Source organism: Abramis brama (assembly GCF_963993115.1).
Source record: "Abramis brama genome assembly, chromosome: 2".
Taxonomy (NCBI): domain Eukaryota; kingdom Metazoa; phylum Chordata; class Actinopteri; order Cypriniformes; family Leuciscidae; genus Abramis; species Abramis brama.
The window spans coordinates 12,276,194-12,296,336 of NC_139964.1; the positions used below are offsets into that span (position 1 = coordinate 12,276,194).

Here is a 20,143-nt window from a genome sequence, read left to right on the forward strand (position 1 = left end):
AATGAAACTCCATCCTTCACACACATGGAGGGTTCATGTGCTTTGCAGAAGCATTTCTGATGTTCATCATGATGTTTGCACTGGATTGACACGTCGTCTCCTTCATACTTAGTCAAGTTCAGCTCTGGAAATATTAGAAATATAAGAACATCAATTCACAGCCATAGTTTCACATATTCAGATGTATAAACCTTCCTCACCCTCGTTCATGATGACGATCAGATGAGTGTAAAGATAATTCACGTCTCTCTCTAATGTCACTGCACACCAGTATTTCCCAGCATCCTCTGCTGTCAGTCCAGTGATGGTCCCAGTGAAGACACTTGCAGTGACGTCATCATTCAGAGTCAATCTGTCAGTCTTGGTCTCTTTCTCTTCTCTCACAGTCTCATTGAGAGTATTTCTATCTCTAGTGGAGCACTTCCCCTTACAGAGAGACTTTGACTTTGATTTATAGATTGAATCATAAGGGCAGAAGATCTCAGCAGATTCTCCTTCACGTCTCACTACTGGAGCCACTGCAAACAAACACATACATTTAACACACATTATTCTGAATATACTGTATTTACTACAATGAAATCATCTGAATTCACTCACTGAAGAGGTTGAGCTGAATTTTGGTGGTCAGGGAGATGAAAGTCAAATGTGTGTCTCTGGTTTCTGCTCCACACCAGTAAACTCCAGCATCTCTCACGCTCACATTACTGATGCTCACTGTAAAAACTCTCTCTTCATTTCTCTCAGATGAAAGACTCATTTCTGTCACTGCAGATGTGCTGATGTTTTGACAGATGTGATTATCATCCTCTTTGCAGAAATGAATTTTATGTTCCTCTGGGATCTGACAGGTGATGTTGACTTCTTCATCAAGATAAGCAGATTCAGACTCCATCTTTGGATATTTTGCACCTTTAAACCAGGACAAGTTTACATAAAGATCAGAACAAATACTTTATATAAATCATAAAGTATATCCAGTTCCTCACCATCTCTGACGTCCAGCTGAAGTTCAGTGAAGCTCTCAGTATAGTGAGACACATTCACTCCACATCTGTATGTTCCTGCATCTGCAGCTTTCAGCTCTCTAAAAAACACCATCAAGACTCCTGCTCTGGTGTCGTCATATAAAGAAACATCTCCATTCTCCATCCATTCATCCTGAACTCCTGGATTCTTCCTCTCTGAACATCCATCTGATTCTTTACAGATGTATTTTGGCTTGGTTTTGTGTTGAGGATGTTCACACTTGATCATCATACGACCTCCTGAGTGACCAGTCACTCTAGACACGCCCACTTTAGCTGTCAATCGCAAATATCTGACTGAATCAGTCTTCATCGAATGCAACATCTAGCAAATACTGTATACGAAAATACTGATATATCAACTTAGATGACACTGAGAGTTTGTTCTACTCACTCATAATGTGCAGATTAACTTTAGCACTAATGGAGTAGAAGAGTCTGTTGATCCAAACTCCACATAAATAAACTCCTCCATCATCTGGAGTCACATCAGTAATTCTCACGGTGAAGAAGTGTATATGTCTGTCATCAGAAATACTAAATCTTCCTTCCTTATTCAATGTGTCAGTGCCGTGTATCAACTTTTCAATGGAGTTATGTCGTTCTTTGAATATGGCTTTTGCATCATTAATATGATTATGTGAATATTCACAGCTGAAGGTGGCAGTTTCTCCACCATTTACCAAAACTGTCTTTGACCCTTTACAACATGAATCTGTAATTATAATAATCTCATGAATCACATAATAAAGAAATAAACTCCACAATTATGCATACATTTAAAATGAGGATTTTCATTACACACTTGAATTACTCACCTTTTATCACATTCAAAGTTAGATCTATATACCATTTGTCAAGAACCCTGATTCTGTATTTTCCAGTATCCTTTGTGTTCAGTTCTATGATAAATATCATGAGGTTTCCATATTTGTTGCTAAAAAGAATAAATCTTCCTTCACTAGTCCATTCATTGTGTTTCTTGTAATTTATTATGGTTCTCCATGGGTCATGTTTAACCATGTATTTAGCGGAGTTACTGAACCAAAGTTTCCCAGAATCAACAAGAAGACTTCCTCCAGAATATCCAGTGACACTGACGCATCTCACTGCACCTGTCAATCAGATTGATACTGTGATCAGAAACCTCATGAACAGAAAACAGCATCATTACTGCAGTGATGAAAGAGAAAAGCTCTGACCTGAGATCAGGGAGAAAGTGAAGAAGATGAGGAGGATCTTCATTGTGAGTTGAGTTCAGTCTTCTTTATGCTGAATGTTCTCTGTACAAGAGGGATGTTAGTAGGGGTTTTTATAGTATGACATCATAGATAGTTCTCCCTTGACTCTGTGCTAAATTAAACTGAGAAAGAGCTCCATCTGGCTGAAGTTACAGTAGCTGATTTAGATTTTTTATGCAGAAATTATAATGAATGTAAGAAACTTCAACATGTTAGATAGATTTGTGCTTGTATTGTGTGTTAGTAAAAACATTTTGTGACAGATTTGGGATATTTCTATGTCTAAAAGTATGAATACCAGCAACGAATTAAACCTTTGAGAGGCCTCATGACGAAGACTAGACCAGAATCTAAAAGACTATAAATGGACAGTGACATCTAGTGGACAATCGCGCAAGCAGCAGCAGTTCTCATGTTAACCACACAAGCACTAATTCAATTTAATTCACATGTATTTATATAGCGCTTTTAAATATATATATTGTTTCAAAGCAGCTATACAGAAGATCTATGTCTACATTTTAATTTAGAATGATCTGTTATTTACATTTATTCATTTAGCAGATGCTTTTATCCAAAGCGACTTACAAATGAGAACGATAGAAGCAGTTAAACTAACAGTACATCAATATGCAAGTGCTATGACCCTTCTCAGTTTAATTTAACGCAGAACAAGTAATTTTTTTACATTTTTTTTAAATAATAAATAGAATAGAAGAAAAAGTGTTAGTATTACTGGATCAAGTGCTGCCGAAAAAGATGTGTCTTCAGCCGCTTCTTGAAAATGGTTACGGACTCAGCAGCTCTGGTTGAGGTAGGCAGATCATTCCATCAGCAGGGAACAGTCAAAGTAAAGTTTCTGGATGGCACAAAAGTTTGAAGTAATAAGTTTAGGTAAAAGGGAGCAGAGCCAGTAGTTGTTCTGTAGGCAAACGTCAGTGACTTGAATTTGATGCCAGCGGAAACTGAGAATGTGGCAAAATCGTAAGCTGTTAGGGTTGATGGAGGAGGAGGAGGAGGGTTGATAAGAGTGGAGAAGGTTTTGAAAAGCATGCAAGAGTCAGAAGAATTGTTAATTTTGTTGTGATATTAAGTCATTTTAGCAGTATGGATATTAGCAGAGAAGGAAGAGAGGAGGGATTTAGTAGGTTTCTCCGAAAGGTGACCTGTGGAGGAGTGTATGTTGTGTCCTGAGGCAGGTTGAGGTGGAGAGTGAAGGGCAAGTGATCTAAGGTGTGCAGCGGAGTGACCAGTGTATGGCCAATGGAGCAGTAGCGCGTGTAAATAAGGTCCAGATAATTTGTGAGTAGCCGCAGTAGATATTCGTTTATCAGAGGTCACTGTGTCCAAGTTATGCATTTCAGGAAGCCAAATGAGAAAATGTTCTCCCTCCTTTGGTTGGACTACTATCAACAGCCCAGAGTTTAGTGATCTTAAAGAACGTGCTGGATTGTAGGGCAAAAGCAGATTGGTTAAATACACAGGAGCTAAACCGTTTAGGGCCTTATAGGTCAGTATACTTTATAATTGATATGGAACTTAGTAGAGATGATAAAATAGGTGTTATATGATCATATTTTCTTGACCTAGTAAGACAGCAGCTGTTTTGGACTAATTGTATCTTATATTGAGGATGCAGAACAACCAGCTAGTAATGCAAAGCAATCTAGTCTAGATGTCTTGAATGCATGAACTAACTTTTCTTCATTCTCTGTTTTCTTATAATATTACCAAGTTGCAGCATGTATATTGGAAATAGCAGAGGGCCTAACACAGAGCCTTGTGGCACTCCATTTTTTACTGACTTCATCTTAGATTTTCCCATGTCTAAATAGTAATGGTCTGATAGATACGATCTAAACCAACTTATTGCCTGTCCCTGAATACCAGTGTAATTTTGTAGTCGAGTATTTGATGATCTATTTGTCGAACGCAACACTAAGATCCAGTAAACTAGGTCTTTTGTAATTTTAACGTGCACAGTTTCTGTTCTATGATGGGGCCTGAATCCGGACTGAAATTTTATATATATATATGTTTAGTGTATATAATTGTTTTGTTTTTTGCTTTGTTTTTGCAAGAAGGAGCACAGTTGTGGGGACACAACTTTTTCTAGTATTTTAGAAATAAATGGAAGATTTGAAATGGGTCTGTAATTTGCTAATTAATTTGGATCTAATTGTGATTTCTTTATAGGAGGTTTACTAACTGCCAGCTTGAACGATCTTGGAACATAAAGAGTTAATACTATTGAGAAGAGGCTCTTCTGCTACAGGTAACAACTCTCAGTAATTTAGTGGGTTTTGGATCTAATAAACATGTGGGTTAGATGCAAAGATAAGTTTATTAAGCTCTAATCGTGGTTAATATATATCAAATGAATATAGTACAACATACACAGAAATTGTGTAACTTATATAATCAAACAGATTTTTTGGGGGGATAAATTATGAATAAATTCAAAGAAAAAAAAATGGTTCACAGGTTTTACTGAACTCAAAGCAAGATCTTTGGAAGAAGCAAAATGTTCAAAATATTTTTTATTACATCAGTGGAGAGTCAATTTTATGAAATAAACATTGGAGCAAAAACTAAAGAGACATCAGGCACTCTCAAATGGTCAGAAGCTGTATTTTTTTTCTTTCATTAGTCAATGCTTATCATATTACAAACTCATCTGGGGTTTTTAAATTATGTTATCAGGTTGGTAAAATGAGCACTTAGAAAAAAAAACAATAGTTGCTGTATTTGCTAAAGCCTATGAGCTTTATAACATTGAACCTTTATGCCAACAGTCAAAAGTCTGATTCGCAAGAATAGTGTAAGCCTGAAATATACAGCAGAAGAGCATCACAAAAATAACACAAATGCCAAACATGGAAGCCTAATCCCAAAAACAAAACCTTCAGCTAATTTATATCCTCTGCTGTGGCTCATCAAGCAGTGAGATGATTGACAGCAGCGTATTCACTGTAATCCTGATTATTCCTGAAACTGACACTGTCAGGACAGTCAGATTTCTTGTGGAAATTCACCACTGCGTAATTCAGATCCTCAGCAGATGTAATGCAGCGCTGGGAGTCACCAGTGCCTTTCTCAACTGTAGCGTAAACACAGTTCGAAGAAACAGAGGGGTTTGTGGGTAATTGGGCAGTGGCATAAACAGTGTCAGAAGAATCAGAGGGGTTTGTGGGTAATTCTTTGTGAGCGCAACCAGTGTGAGAAACCTGAGGAGAGACAGATACATTGTTTACCTCTCTGAAGATCTATTTTATTATTTTATACAGTAACTGGACTCACCACTTCACGTTTTCCTGGTCCAGTCTGAGAATTAATTTTGCCACCTGCCAATAACAAGCATCCTAAATTAATGGCATTACTGTATATCACATTTTAACTGGTGTCTTGTGTAAATGTTTTCACAAATCAAATATATGTCTTTTGCTTGTGTCTTATTGCAGCCTATAGGTGGCGACAGAAAGTGGGAAAACAAATCAAGAAATCTATACACCCCTCGCAATGCGGCACCAGACGTATTTTTTGCTAGTTTCAGCCTGACACAGTTATCATTTTCATTTCCTGCCCTTATCCCTCTTAGAACCTTTATTTGCTATTTAATTTGTACCGATTTGTGCACCCATGGGCTGCTGGTCTGAAAACAAGGAGTGTTCAGGCGTGTTGTTGGCGCATTGCTATTTTGAGGAAACTGAAATGGACAACCCTTTTAGACCATGCGCCGGGCGCACCGACCATTTTTCCCGTTGTTAATCTAGCAAAAGTGGATTCGGACACACCCTAAGTGCACTTGCGCCGTGCGCTTTTGACCATACGCTTAGATCCTTAAAATTGGGCCCTATCTTTTAATCTCATTATAAAAGGAGTTTCTGCATTTAAAGAAGTTAATAATGAGTTTTACCTCGAGAATGACGCTTCTTACAGAGAAACACTAATACGAGTCCAGCGAAGATCAGAACCAGAGGAACCAGAACCAGAGGAACGATCAGAGAAGAGCCTGAAAACACAGGAGAAATAATCTGAGAATCTGATCATCGCTAAATATCAAACAGATCATGGACGGAGCTTGACTTTTGACATAGGATTGGCCAGACCATGATACTGGGTTCACAGTTTTTTATGTTTCACATATTAGTGATGGGATTCTTTTTCCTTCTTTTTTGAGTTAATTCTTTAGGACAGTTAATTCTAATGAACCGGTTAAAAAAAAAACGATTCACCAGTTTGTTCACATAATCACTCAATATGCAATGCAACTATGTTTTATAACTAAATGAATATACATAGAATAAACTCATCTTAATCAACTCACCTTTTACATAGACCATGAGAAATCATAAACATTTCGAGTCAATTGCTCGGTTCATGCATGTTCGTATCTAGATATATCTACCGTAAAACTGCAAATAATAGCCCAGGCGTTTATTTTCCCAAATCGCCGAACTGCACCGGCTTGTGTTTGAGACAAGCGTCTATATGAGGCAGGCCTTTAATTTAGTGTTGAGATGTTGTTCATTGAGTGTAGGCCTAGAGATAACGATCCAAATTGCATAGGCTGATAGACGGAAAGCATGACAGTAGGAGGTTACCAAATCTGTGTTTGTGTTTAACAGATCAGTTAATGTAAGAATTAGCCTACTATATTTCCGTATGTTTAAAGGGGGTCGCACACCAGACGAGAAGCACCACGCCTTTAAAATTCAAACACATTATTCTCTATGAGTGTACATTGTCTCAAATCGTTGTTAATGGATATACTGACTTCACCCTGTGCTGCAATATACATTCAGATTTACATTCATTTACAGAAATCAGCTGCGTGGATGAAAACCGCTGATGTATCAGATTTTCAGGTGATATTCTCAATTCATTCAGTTAACGGACACTCTGAGGTAAAGTGAATTCAGACTGTAGCAACAATTGTATTTAATTGTACAGTTCAATCATAACATAGTACAGACATGAGCTTAATTCCATAATATCCTTAAACATAACAACTATTCTGGCCATAAACTGACAAAGTGCGATACCTCGAGTTGTCATAGACTCGACACGGCGCTGCTTCTACTAGTTGCTACTGCTTGAACTAGTTGCCCGAAACACATCAACAAGAAAGAATGAAGGCTACCCTGTAAAACAACTGCAATCATGTGATACAAAATAACCCTATTCATCACTATCATCATCACCGCGATCCTCAACTACAAGTTGGCGAATTCCTCCTCCTCGTCGCTCTCCTCCACTTCTCCCTCTCCGGCCTCCGCTAACTCTGCCTGCCTTGCTTGCGCTAACAGCTCCGCCCAGATGCGCAGGGCTCTCTTGCGTGCACAATCTGCTCCATAGAACTGGCTTAAACAGACGATCTGACGGGTTTTAGAAGATTAAATACAACCCGAAACTAAAAAACAGACCGGGCCTCTATTTGAGACCGACCTTTATTTATCCAAACCTGTAGATAAATAAAAAGAGACAGGCCTCTATTTGGGACTCGGCTATTATTTGAAGTTTTACGGTATATGTACTTATCAAAGCATGAACGCATTCAAGACTCTAAATGTTATTGACTTTTAGGTTTTGGAACTGCAGAACCACACGTCACAGCAGTCTGAGGACAGCAACGCCAGGCCAACAGCATCAGAGCGGAAGTTAGGGTGGTGCTGACCATAACGTCTCCTGCCACGACCACTCACCGACTATAACTATAACTATAACTATAACCCTTCACTATAACTATAAGCTCTACCTTAACGAATGACCAACCCCACCGAAATCACTAAATCTACCCTTAATGATGCTATAAGCTCCACCCCAACACCGGTCTGATGCCTGGCGCTGCTGTTGTGCCACTGTACAAAGCAAGTGAATATTTAATTAGGCAGTTGCTGTTAATTTGTTTGTTGCTAAACAATTGGCTGTTATTATTTAAACACTTCATCGTTCCGCACCGTATCTGGCAACGCAATCTCAGATAGCAAAATTTGTTTTCAGTGGCTACCAGAAACTGTTTGGTTACCAAGATTCTTCAAAATATCTTCTTCTGTATTCAACAGCTAAAATATATTTATTATTTTTATTATTATTTAAGTTTGGAACAAGTGGAGGGTGAGTATATGATGATAGAATTTTCATTTTTGGGTGAACTATGTGAACTTAAGTTATAACCCGTCAATTAAGATGAATGGAAATCAGTGGAAGTTGATTAACCTATAATGACACTCAAAAGACTGCTGTTGTTTTGATGCCAAAATACATATTCAACTCAATATGTAAAGCAAGAATTATTGACTTATTTTAATTTTTTAAAGGTCCCCTATTATTCAAAATTCACTTTTGCATGCTGTTTGGACATAAATGTGTGTTGGCAGTGTGTGTACACAACCAGCCAATAGTGATGAAAATCCACTCACTCCTTTTTTTATTAATCCCCATAAATCATCAGCAGTGTCTCCCAACGACCTGTTTTCAGAATGCTGTTTTAGTGACGTCACTACAGCACAGGCCCCGCCCACGAGTGTTGACAGACACTGCCGTTTCAACATAGACCTGCCCTGATCGAGTTCACAGCTGCTGCACTGACGAGAATGTCTCCCAAGCGTTGTAGGTGTTGTGTGGCTGGATGTATTAATCCACATAGCTCTCTCTATTTACTCCCGAAATCTGAGGCAGCCGCTGAAGACGAGGTGGAATTATTTTGTTTTTAAAGAAAATGCTCCCTCAACTCTACCGAAATTCGTTTATGTACTTGCGCACTTCTTATAACTTACTGTGTTTACTCAGCTCTTACGGTGATTTTCTGAAGTAAAACTGACACTTCATCTTTTGTGTGATGTATAATAAACTTTATTAAACTCATCAGTATATGTTTGATCATCATTCGGACCTGGTCCGAAACAGCAGACTTCTATTAATAATGGATACATACAAGCAGATGACAAATACGTTATAACCGTAATTAAACTACTAAACTATACCTGTTCCATCTCTATACAGCACTCTGACTCTGTAGGCATTATTGTCCGACTCGAAATGAACACCGTTACTGAGAGTTTGTGATTTTATCATCATTCCGTGAGATGAAATTGTCCTGAGACTGAGCGCAAGCTCATGAAGCTCCGCCCCCTGGGCCGTGCAGCAGCAGCTTATTTGCATTTAAAGGGCACACACTAAAACAGCGCGTTTTTCTGAGCCCCAAAAAATGACAATTTAAACATGCTGTAAAAAATTATCTGTTGGGTATTTTGAGCTAAAACTTCACATACACACTCTGGGGACATCAGAGACTTATTTTACATCTTGTGAAAAGGGGCATAATATGGGACCTTTAATTTTTTTATTTTCACATATTGCCCATTTAAAATATATTAAATTAGCTTAAAAATGTACAACCTGTACAAATTATGATGATCGTGGTGATGTTGATGAAGACGGCGATGGTGTTTCTGGAACTTCTATATATAAAACAATAAAATAATGAACGTCTAAAGGAAGTTTTTTTTTCATACAGAGAACTAGACATCACGTGTCTACTGGTAAAATAGTAAAGTGTTACTGATGTCTATCACACATTCACTACCCAGAATTCATGTTTTCTGAAACAGACACTTTTAGTTTGAGTTTCCAGAACTGAAGCCTGTGGTTTCACACTGAATAATACAGTCTAGCAGAGTGACTGATGAGCACTGTTAAACTGTAGTACAAGTGTGGTAAAAGGACTCACAGCAGTGCTAAAAGCTGCACTTCTACAGCATTCAGATGACCACACCTGTACTAATGTTAAAAGCTGTAATACTGTGTCCAAATTACCACACTAATGCTGCAGTACCGAACCCTGCAGTAATAGGAAATTACCACACAGAAAACTAAAAATGCTGCTTTAAAACTGGGTCCAGATGTCCAGTTACTGGACATTTAAAAATTAAATGACGAATAAAACGGTCAGATAGACTGATGCTCTTTATGAGTGCATTAATGTTAAAATTAAACAACATATTCATGAATTCTAACACACAAAAAAACAAATGCATAAATGACTGAAAGCAGCTCACCATCGCTGATGTCCAGATTAAACTCAGAGAAGAAACTGTAATCTTCAGAAACTTTGACTGTAATTCTGTATTTTCCAGAGTCGTTCTTATTCAGATCTCTGATAAACAGAAGTAAGAGTCCTGCAGATCTGTCATCATGAACGGAGAATCGTCTGTCATGTTTCAATTCTGCTCTTCTGTTAGTGTCTATTACAGTCAAACACTGATCTGTTTTACTATATTTACAGACTTTCACATTGTTCTTGTCTTTCTTCTCATATTTAAAGCTTATATTGACGTTTCCTCCTGAATATCCTCTCAAAGATTTGATTTGTTGACCTGTTAAACATAAACCCAGATAATTTGTCATTTTGTTCTCAATATAAACACATTTCTGCTCACTTTGCTGCAACATTTATGAATGTAATTCAAGATTATGTGTAAATCTTACATCAGGAGATAAAAAAGGTTGATGGCGTCTGTAATGAGTTTCACATGTAAACGTCAGTAATTACAGTCAGTGTTGAGTATCGTGATGTTGTGGAGATCTTCATAAGTTTGAGGTTCTCAGTTACTCACCTGTTAAAACCTCCAGATTCACTTCAGTGTAGGGATCTATTCCTCTAATTATATCAACTGCACAATAGTACGTCCCAGAATCCTCTTCTCTCAGATCTCTGATGGTCACTTTCAAGACTGATGCACTTGTGTTGTCATACAGAGATAATCTTCCAGAATTAACCCATTTATCTGTTTTATTAGTCCTGATAAGGTCAGAACATCCCGGCCACTGATCACCTTTACAGAAATGCTTTGCATGTTTCTTATAGTTTTCCTCATATCTGCATTTGATCGTGACTCCTCCTCCTGAATATCCTGTCACACTGATGGAGCTCACGACACCTACAACAAACCAGCATCTTCATTCAACACTTTAATACACACTGAAGTGAGATTCATTTTAAAGTGTTTTAAAGGAAATGTCACCATAGTTGAAAATAAAGAATTTTATTCATTATTTAATCTGTATTCTTCTGTGATGTGAATTTGAGTTCAGATTCTTACCAGGAATCATCAGCAGAGTGAAAGTCCAGATGATCTTCATTCTTCTCTCTTATTAAATGATCTTCTCTGTTGTTAGTAGATTCAGTTCTTCTGAAGCTCTCGATGTGTGTTCAGAAGAGTTTTGAGTGTTTCTTTCCTGGTTACATGTTTATCATGAAGAGCTGAATGTGACAGAGACGCCCACTTCCTCTGAGAGAGAGAGAGAGAGAGAGAGAGAGATAGACAGAGAGATAGAAGAGAGAGACAGAGAGAGAGAGAGAGAGACAGAGAGAGAGAGAGAGAGAGACAGAGAGAGAGAAGAGAGAGACAGAGAGAGAGAGAGAGAGAGAGAGAGAGAGAGAGAGAGAGAGAGAGAGAGAGAGAGGGGGGGGGGGGGAGGGTTAAACAACTTTTATTTGATCACCATTTATATCTCATATTTTCACAATAATAATATAAATAATTAAAAAAACATAGAAAGTAATTAATATTCTAAAACAACTGACCCTCAAAAACTACACACAAGATATAAAGATATGACAAAATGATAATAAAACATCAAATATAAAAAAAAAAAAAAAAAAAAAAACTTGATGTGTGACTGAAGAAGAGTGTGTGTCAGTTTTGAGACAGGACGTTCAGATTTCAATCCTGTCACTTCTTTAAGAATTCCACCCATCATCGTCCAAGAGGTGTCTGATTTTTCCAGCCCCATTACGCTTCCTGTCATCACTACTCTGATCCACTTTAAAAACTGTTTTCTAGGACTGAAACATTGACTTATAGAAGGGAGTAATCTCTGATGGACTCACCTTTCCCAAGTCCATTATGAACAAATGTTTATCCAACCCGAGCCCACCTGCGTTCTTCAAAATGAATCTTGCAGTATGGGCCCAAGTCAAGTCTTTGTGATATAAAAGTCTTTGTGCTGCTTGTATCCAGTAAGAAATCAACCGACTTCTCACATCCACCAGCCCTTGACCTCCTTCATGGACAGGTAAATAAGAGCTGCAGCATGGATCCAGTGCGCCCCACTCCAGAAACTGTTCACGATTGTCCTTTGTATTTTACAAACCAACTCCAATAAAGGCTCCATAACAGTCTTCTTATGCCACAATGTTGAGGCCGCCAAATTGTGGTAATAGCCAGGTCCATTTAGACATTCGGGCTATCACTTTCTCCAGCAATCCTTCCCTGTTTCTCATCTGAAAATGTTCATTTCCTAAAAAAAAAAAAGAATTTCCCCTCTCTACCCCAAAGTAAACCACATGGTAGTTTTGGAGGTCCTACTTCTTCCCACTTACCAATAATATATCCCTACTTTTCCAGTTTACTTTGGCTGAGGAGGGTGATTTTTCATATTTTCCAATAATTTCCATTGAAACTTTCACATCATCTTGACCTTTTATCAACACGGTGACATCATCAGCATACGCTTACAAGGATGCTTTAAATGTACTTTGTAAATCTGGAATTGAAATACCAGTTAATTATTTCCTTAATCTGCACAAAAATGGTTCTATTACTAGATAACTGTCCAGAAAGTGGACAGCCTTGTCTGATCATCATAGGTGCACTCAGTTCCCCTCCAGCTTTAACCATAACAAATACATTAGAATACAACACTTGTATATAAGATACTGTATAAAATTACAACAAACCCAAATTATTTTAATACATTAAAAAGATATTTATGAACAACTTGAGCAAAAGCTTTTTCTTGGTCAAGAGAAAGAACCCCTACATTAAGACTATTACTTTGATTAAAATCAATCACATTACACAATACAAATAAATTATCCATAATTGATCTGTCTGGTATAGTCTGTTACAAAGTCTTTTATCTGCAGTCTGTCTTCCACACCACTAGGGGTGCTATGGTGCCTAAATGTTCTCTTAAGTAAAGGCTGGTTTGTAGAGGAAGTGTATGGCAAGCCGTTTTAACATTTAATCATTTCAACTGACTAGTATCTATTTTCATGCTACTAGTACTTATCTTTTAGATACTAGTATCTATTCCATTAAGTACTAGTACTTATTCATTAGCTACTAGTGCCTATTCTTTAGATACTAGTACCTATTCTTTAGGTACTAGTTATTATTTATTAGATACTAGTGCTTATTCTTTAGGTACTAGTACTTATTCATTAGATACTAGTGTACTTATTCATTAGATACTAGTTCTTATTTATTAGATAATAGTACCTATTAATTAGCTACTAGTACTTTTTTAATAGATACTAGTACCTATTTATTAGACACTAGTATCTTTTGTAATTGTTACTAGTAACTATTCTTATTTTACTAGTCACAACTGCTATTTTACTAGTCTTATGTTTTGACTAGTCAGAACAGCCACTGTAGAGTTCAATTAAAAATCTTACTAGTAACATTTGGAATAAATACTAGTATCTAATAAATAGGTACTAGTATCTATTGAATAAGTACTAGTAGCTAATTAACCCTCTGAGGTCGACAAACGCGCGGGCGCGTTTTGCTGGATTTTCTCCACATTGTAGCACTATAAACTTAAATTTCTTCGTCATTTATGGTCATACAGAAAAAAGAAATATAAAAAAAGAATCTGTGATATTTCTACTTTTGTATGTGTCCACTTACAATCAAATCAAAACATTGTGCTTTTGTAAAATAAAGAAAATAGACAGGGTGTGCGTTCTGCCTCTCCGTCGCTGTGAACTTTTTTTTCTTGAGCACGTCTATAAACTGAAACAAAACTCAGCGAATACTTGTCACACACATTTATGAGCCATACACCTTTATAAACATTTAAGTGTGTACTTTTAAATGATCGGATTCAAAACGAAAACAAATATTCTCTGTTTAAGTAATTTGTATAAAACCAACAAGATGTCCAGCTTCTCAAACACTTCCTAATTATTTTTTAATTTACCACGCCTACTCGCGCAAAAGAGATTCACATGCAAATCTCCACACTGTAAAAAAGAATACATTGATTTTATTAATATCTAATTAATAAAAATGAGGCAACAGATTACAAGCAATATTATTAATTAAATTTAACAAATTAGAATTGAGTAATAATTAATCAAATTAATTCCTTAAAAGTTAACCATTTAAAATGAGTAAAATGTACAAAATATCTTTTATTGCCAACATTGAAGACACCTGATATTAACAAGCAGAATCACTGAAGGAGAAAACCATAATTAAAGTCACCATTGTGGAGATCAGTGTGTGTTTTAGTTGGGCTCTTGACCTTAAATTATTAACTTTAAGTTTTGTTTGGCTGCTGTACATGAGTTATAACAGCCAGATGAACAAAGAGAAAAGGTGATCTGATGGTGTTGGTTGTGATTTAACATAATCATTATTTCACAATCATTAGACCTGAATCACTGAACCTCATATAGAGTCCAGTTTATGAGTTAAGTTAACTTTATTAATTACAGCAGTATAATATTTTTTGCCTTTTCAATGAAATCCAAATGATCAAAATCAATAATAAAAAATAAATAAATATGTATGTTTTTTTTTTTTTTTTTTTTTTTTTTTGGCACAAACACACATCATGATTTTGCGTATGAATCTCAGCAATGGTGACGAACAGATCACCTCTGAACATAAGCTCATTATTTATTCATGCAGCAATGCATGATGGGAGCCATGAATGAGTTTTGATTGGTGGAACCCAGAATGCACTGCAACATGCTTTATAAATGTCACCATTGTTGAGATTCACAGGCTGATTATTGATGTCTGTGTGTCTCCTTTTTATGTAAGAGTAACTTTTTAGAAATTATTTGCCTTACATTGTAAAAGTTAAAAATATTATGCTGTACAAGGACAGTGCTGCTATAATTAATAAAGTAATTAATAAAGTAAACCTAACTCATAAATTGGACTCTATATGAGTTCAGTGATTCAGGTCTAATGATTGTGAAATAATGATTATGTTAAACACAACCAACGCCATTACATCACCTTTTCTCTTTGTTCATCTGGCTGTTATAACTCATGTACAGCAGCCAAACAAAACTTAAAGTTAATAAGTTTAAGGTCAAGAGCCCAACTAAAACACACACTGATCTCCACAATGGTGACTTAAATTATGGTTTTCTCCTTCAGTGATTCTGCTTGTTAACACCAGGTGTCTTCAATGTTGGCAATAAAATATATTTTGTAAATTTTACTCATTTTAAATGGTTAACTTTTAAGGAATTCATTTGATTAATTATTACTCAATTCTAATTTGTTAAATTTAATTAATAATATTGCTTGTAATCTGTTGCCTCATTTTTATTAATTAGATATCAATAAAATCAATGTATTCTTTTTTACAGTGCACATGGAACGCGATCGCGCTCATTACCTCAACAACAAAACACTTCACTTCACTTTTCGTCGAGTTTGAAAGACGTGCCTGAGCTTACATTGGATTTACATCAGAAGAAGAAGAACCCGATTTGAAGACAAGAAAGATAAGGTAAGAAATTATATACTTACATATTAGTTTGCTATTGTTGCATAAATTTCACATTGCAGTTGAACTGTTGCTAGATATATGGTGAATATTATAATATTTAGACCCGTGTTTACTGTTACTGTGTTTGTGGATATCTGCTCAAACGTAGATATGTATATGGTAACCATAATGTTTTATATTTGAGCGCGATCGCGTTTGAATGTATCATATTTTGGATCGTGATCACGTTTGAATGTATCATATTTTATCTAGCACTGCGCATAGCTTATGCCTACAAGGCACAACAAACCTGGTGTTCACTGTTCATTATATTATATATTGTTGGAAACATTTGTGTGTGTGTGTGTGTGTATTCTGTGAATTTTAAAAAGCAATTTTAACCAGAAAAATCTAAAATTTATTCCCAAAATCGTGCAGGCCTTTCTCTTGATGTCAGTATGTTCACTTTTTTTTTCAGGGCCCAGATGCCACTGAGGACTTCAGTGAACATGAACATGGTAAAGTGAAAATCAAACACCTTGGAAATGAAAGGTATGTACAATGTTTTTAGGAATGGCACAAAGGTCTCTGTCTTTGGATCATTGTTTTCAATAAGTGCTTTTTTGGCATTTGCTGTGTGTATCTTTGGACTATGTTGTGTTGTAAATAAATCCAAACAATTTAAAAGCCATTCTTTTTTTAAATCTCCTCATTTACAGTATTGTGCAAGGTTGCTCAGAATGACAGGGCCTGATACCTCCTAATAGGGCCGTTAGTGGAGGGTCTTTGTCTTTCTCAGGTGAGAAAAGCTTACATATTAATGCGCTCTCGCATAAGGCTTTTTCACACAAAACACGTCGTAAAATTTTTAAATCAATATATTGTCTTATCTGAATGAGCAATCAGGGTGATTTTCACATAGTTTTAGAGCAAATATTCTAGGCTACGTGATACAATTTTCAAAAGTCTTGTGAAGAAATAATCAGTATGGGTTTCATGGCCTTATTTCAGTGAGAATTTTTTTTTGTATTTTCACAAACCACGCATAAATGTCATTATCTCAAAACTACAAACTTTTACATACATGCTGTTGATATATTATTGTAGCAGAGTTTGTGCTGAATACAGTGTAATTAGACTTTAGCCATGGAAATGTCACAAGTAACAGAAATAACCAGAAATGTCAGAGCATGTCAGAACACCTCCAGGGCCCAGAAAACAGCTCAGACCTCAGAGGGTTAATAAGTACTAGTATCTAATTAATAGGCACTAGTATCTAATGAATAAGTACTAGTATCTAATGAATAAGTACTAGTATCTATTGAATACATACTAGTATCTAGTAATAGGTACTAGTATCTAAAAAAAATAAGTACTAGTACCTAATTAATAACTACTAGTATCTAATATATATGTACTAGTCACAATTGGAATACATACTAGTCAGAACTGAATAGTTGATATCTGAATGACAGATCCCCATAGAAGTCAATGGCAAAACAAATAATTTGTTACTAGTAACAAAAGAATAATTACTAGTCACTATTGGAATAAGTACTAGTATCTAATGAATAAGTACTAGTATCTATTTAATAGGTACTAGTATCTAATGAATAAGTACTAGTATCTAATAATAAGTACTAGTAACTAATGAATAAGTACTAGTATCTAATAAATAAACACTAGTCACTATTGGAATAAGTACTAGTACTTAATGTAATAGATACTAGTATCTAAAAAATAAGTACTAGTAGCATGAAAATAGAGACTAGTCGGTTCAAAGGATTAAATGTTAAAACGGCTTGCCATAGTATGTGAGTAGAACAGCAGCAGTAGAAAGCATGGCTTAACTGCATTTTGTGCTATGTCCTGGTTGGGAAATGTTCCATTTCAAGCTCAACTTAAAGTAAGGATTTGTTTTCTTTCCTGTTATTTATAAGTATGCCTTGATAATGATGATGATGATGTTTGTTGCTAAGAAGTTTGATACAGTTTATTTAGTATATGTATTTTAGAGGGACTCTTTATCGGTGACTTTAACACTGCATATGCAAACTAAATATGGATTTAAAGTCCAGAGGGATGTAAGCTTGGGACTTTTGGCTTACTTATGACTGTTCCTGATTTGGAAGAGTCTGATGCATGAGAACTGTTATCGTTTGGAGTGAATTCATCGCAAATGGTTGGATTATTCATCTACTAAAGGACTGCTTCAACTTTGGACATTGTTTGATGAACTAAGACTTACACAGATTAATTTTCACTTTATTGAATTGTGCAACCTAATGACCAATTCCTGTAAAGCACCTATTCGTTAGATTGTTTTGTTTATTGTAGTTGCTTTTTCTTTTTCTTTTATTTGCTTTTTGGGTGTTGACAATTATTTTTGTTTGCATAAAGATATAAAAAAGAATATAGTGTTTATTCATTTGGGGAGTATTTTTCCTTCTTGAAAAGCTATTAGGCAAACTGAATCCCCCATTATTGCGTTGTATAACTTTGTTTTGCATTAAAAATACGAGATGGTTATAATACATGTAAATATTTTTTAAGTCTGTTTGCTTGTACCTTTGAGAATATTTTAGTCTTAACACAGCAACGACACTGGTCTCCAGTTTTTTAATAGTCCCCCGACTCCCAAGTCTCCTTTTTTAGGAATTAAAGATAGAACTGCACTATATCTTTATGCCCCTTATCTTTGATCGAGCAAATTCTTGATAATCTTGATTCTTATAAGCGCTCCTTTTACGTTTTCTTGAAAAAAAACAAAAAAACACCCAAGTTCTTCTTATTTCTAATTTAACCTTTCATTATTCACAGTTCCCTTATTGTTTAACATGTATTTTTCCAGAAATGCAATGTCTCTTTGTAAACTGTTAACTGTTGTTTTCATCAATGCAGTATTATGTGAAGTATAGTTTTGACAAAAATTATATTATTAGCTTTACCTACATCCCACCATTGACCAAGATTTTCAAAAGTGTCTTTCTTAAGTTTCCACTAATCTAAAAAAAAACTTAAACTTTTCATAGAAACTAATAACTTGTAATAATTTGACATTAAAATGCCAAACATACACAGTGTCATCAATTTTCTGAATGACTGATCTCAATTCCATAAAAAACCCACACGCTCATGTCCATTATTAGGACCATATACATTATTTAAAACAAATGTTATTCCTTCAGACTCTACTTTAGTTATCAGTGCTCTTCCTTTTGCAGTTTCATCTACTGATAGAATATTTACATTCAAATCTTTGGAAAAAAAGAATAGCTACCCCAGCACTTGTATTTGTGCCATGGCTCAGAGAATATTTCCCTTTTTTTGTGTTTAAGGAACCCAGTTTTAAAAGTTCTATAGAAAGATGGAAATAGAGAAAAAAATGTAAACAAATACAGATACAGGAAATAAAGTATGAAATTCACCTTGTGCATTTGAGCATTCTAGTTTTGCAAAGCTCTTGTTTCTTTCCGTAATTTAGCTAGAATCTTCTTCAGCCTAAACCACTTCTTCTTATATAAGGCTTCATAGCTAACAACTTTCTGCATTGCCACCACTGACCATATGAATTTGTCTCTGAACAAATCTTTCACCTCAACAGTTTTTAAGTCCAAAAAATCATTTCTCTCTTTCACCGAAACAACAACCCAATGTATCATCCTCCCTCATTCCATAATCCTCGCCTTTTCCAACATCATTTAAGCTTCCAGTATTTTCAATACTAATCACTTCACAAGCAGCACTTTCACTTACTTTCTCTACCACTGTGTCTGTACTGTGTTGCAAGACCTCATGCTCTTGTGCCACATTCACCATTTTACCTCCATTATTTAGATTTTTGTCTACACTTTCACGTGATTCATCTTTCGGAGTGATGGTCTCTTCTTCAGGCTGAGGCTGTATGGTAGTATTATTAACCAGTTACGCCACTAGGCCCAGCGGCTCCTGATTAGCCTGGACTCTGTGGGCATGTCAACTTTTTGTGCCCAAGATCTCCACACTCAAAACACTTCAAGCTACCTGTACTGGCATAAAGCATGTTTGATTTTCCTTCACAACTCTGAAAGACACATCTAACTTCGGCACATTCAGAAACATAAACACTTGTCTCCTAAAAGACATCACATGTTTCAGTGCTTAATTTTTACATCCTAATTGGATTATTTTAAATTGCACAAGCACATTTATCATACTGAGCTAATGCACGCTCAATATCCTCATTTCCGATAAATGGGGGCACATTCGACTTTTGTCGTTGGTGTAACAAACAGTGAAACAGTAACAAACACTTATTGCAATCCCGTTGCGTATTGGGCGGTTTACATTTATCATACTGAGCTGAAG

The 20,143-nt window shown here is 35.9% G+C and overlaps 1 protein-coding gene and 1 long non-coding RNA gene across 2 annotated transcripts in view; both read right to left on the reverse strand.

Moving 5' to 3' along the window:
- The window catches only part of LOC311077662 (polymeric immunoglobulin receptor-like), a 46,917-nt gene extending 35,472 nt beyond the window's left edge, over nucleotides 1-11,445 (reverse strand). The window contains exons 1-2 of the mRNA XM_084106244.1: nucleotides 11,374-11,445; nucleotides 10,888-11,211 (exon numbers count right to left, since the gene is read on the reverse strand). Of these exons, the coding sequence (XP_083962370.1) occupies nucleotides 10,888-11,211; nucleotides 11,374-11,413 (364 nt within the window). The 5' untranslated portion in view covers nucleotides 11,414-11,445. The remainder of the gene's footprint in view (nucleotides 1-10,887; nucleotides 11,212-11,373) is intronic.
- Nucleotides 1,242-2,104, reverse strand: LOC311078098. Its single transcript, XR_014605045.1, has 3 exons — nucleotides 1,847-2,104; nucleotides 1,423-1,743; nucleotides 1,242-1,304 (listed from the first exon to the last, which is right to left on the reverse strand). It is a non-coding gene; the product is annotated as an uncharacterized lncRNA (long non-coding RNA).
- Nucleotides 11,446-20,143: the final 8,698 nt, after the last annotated feature.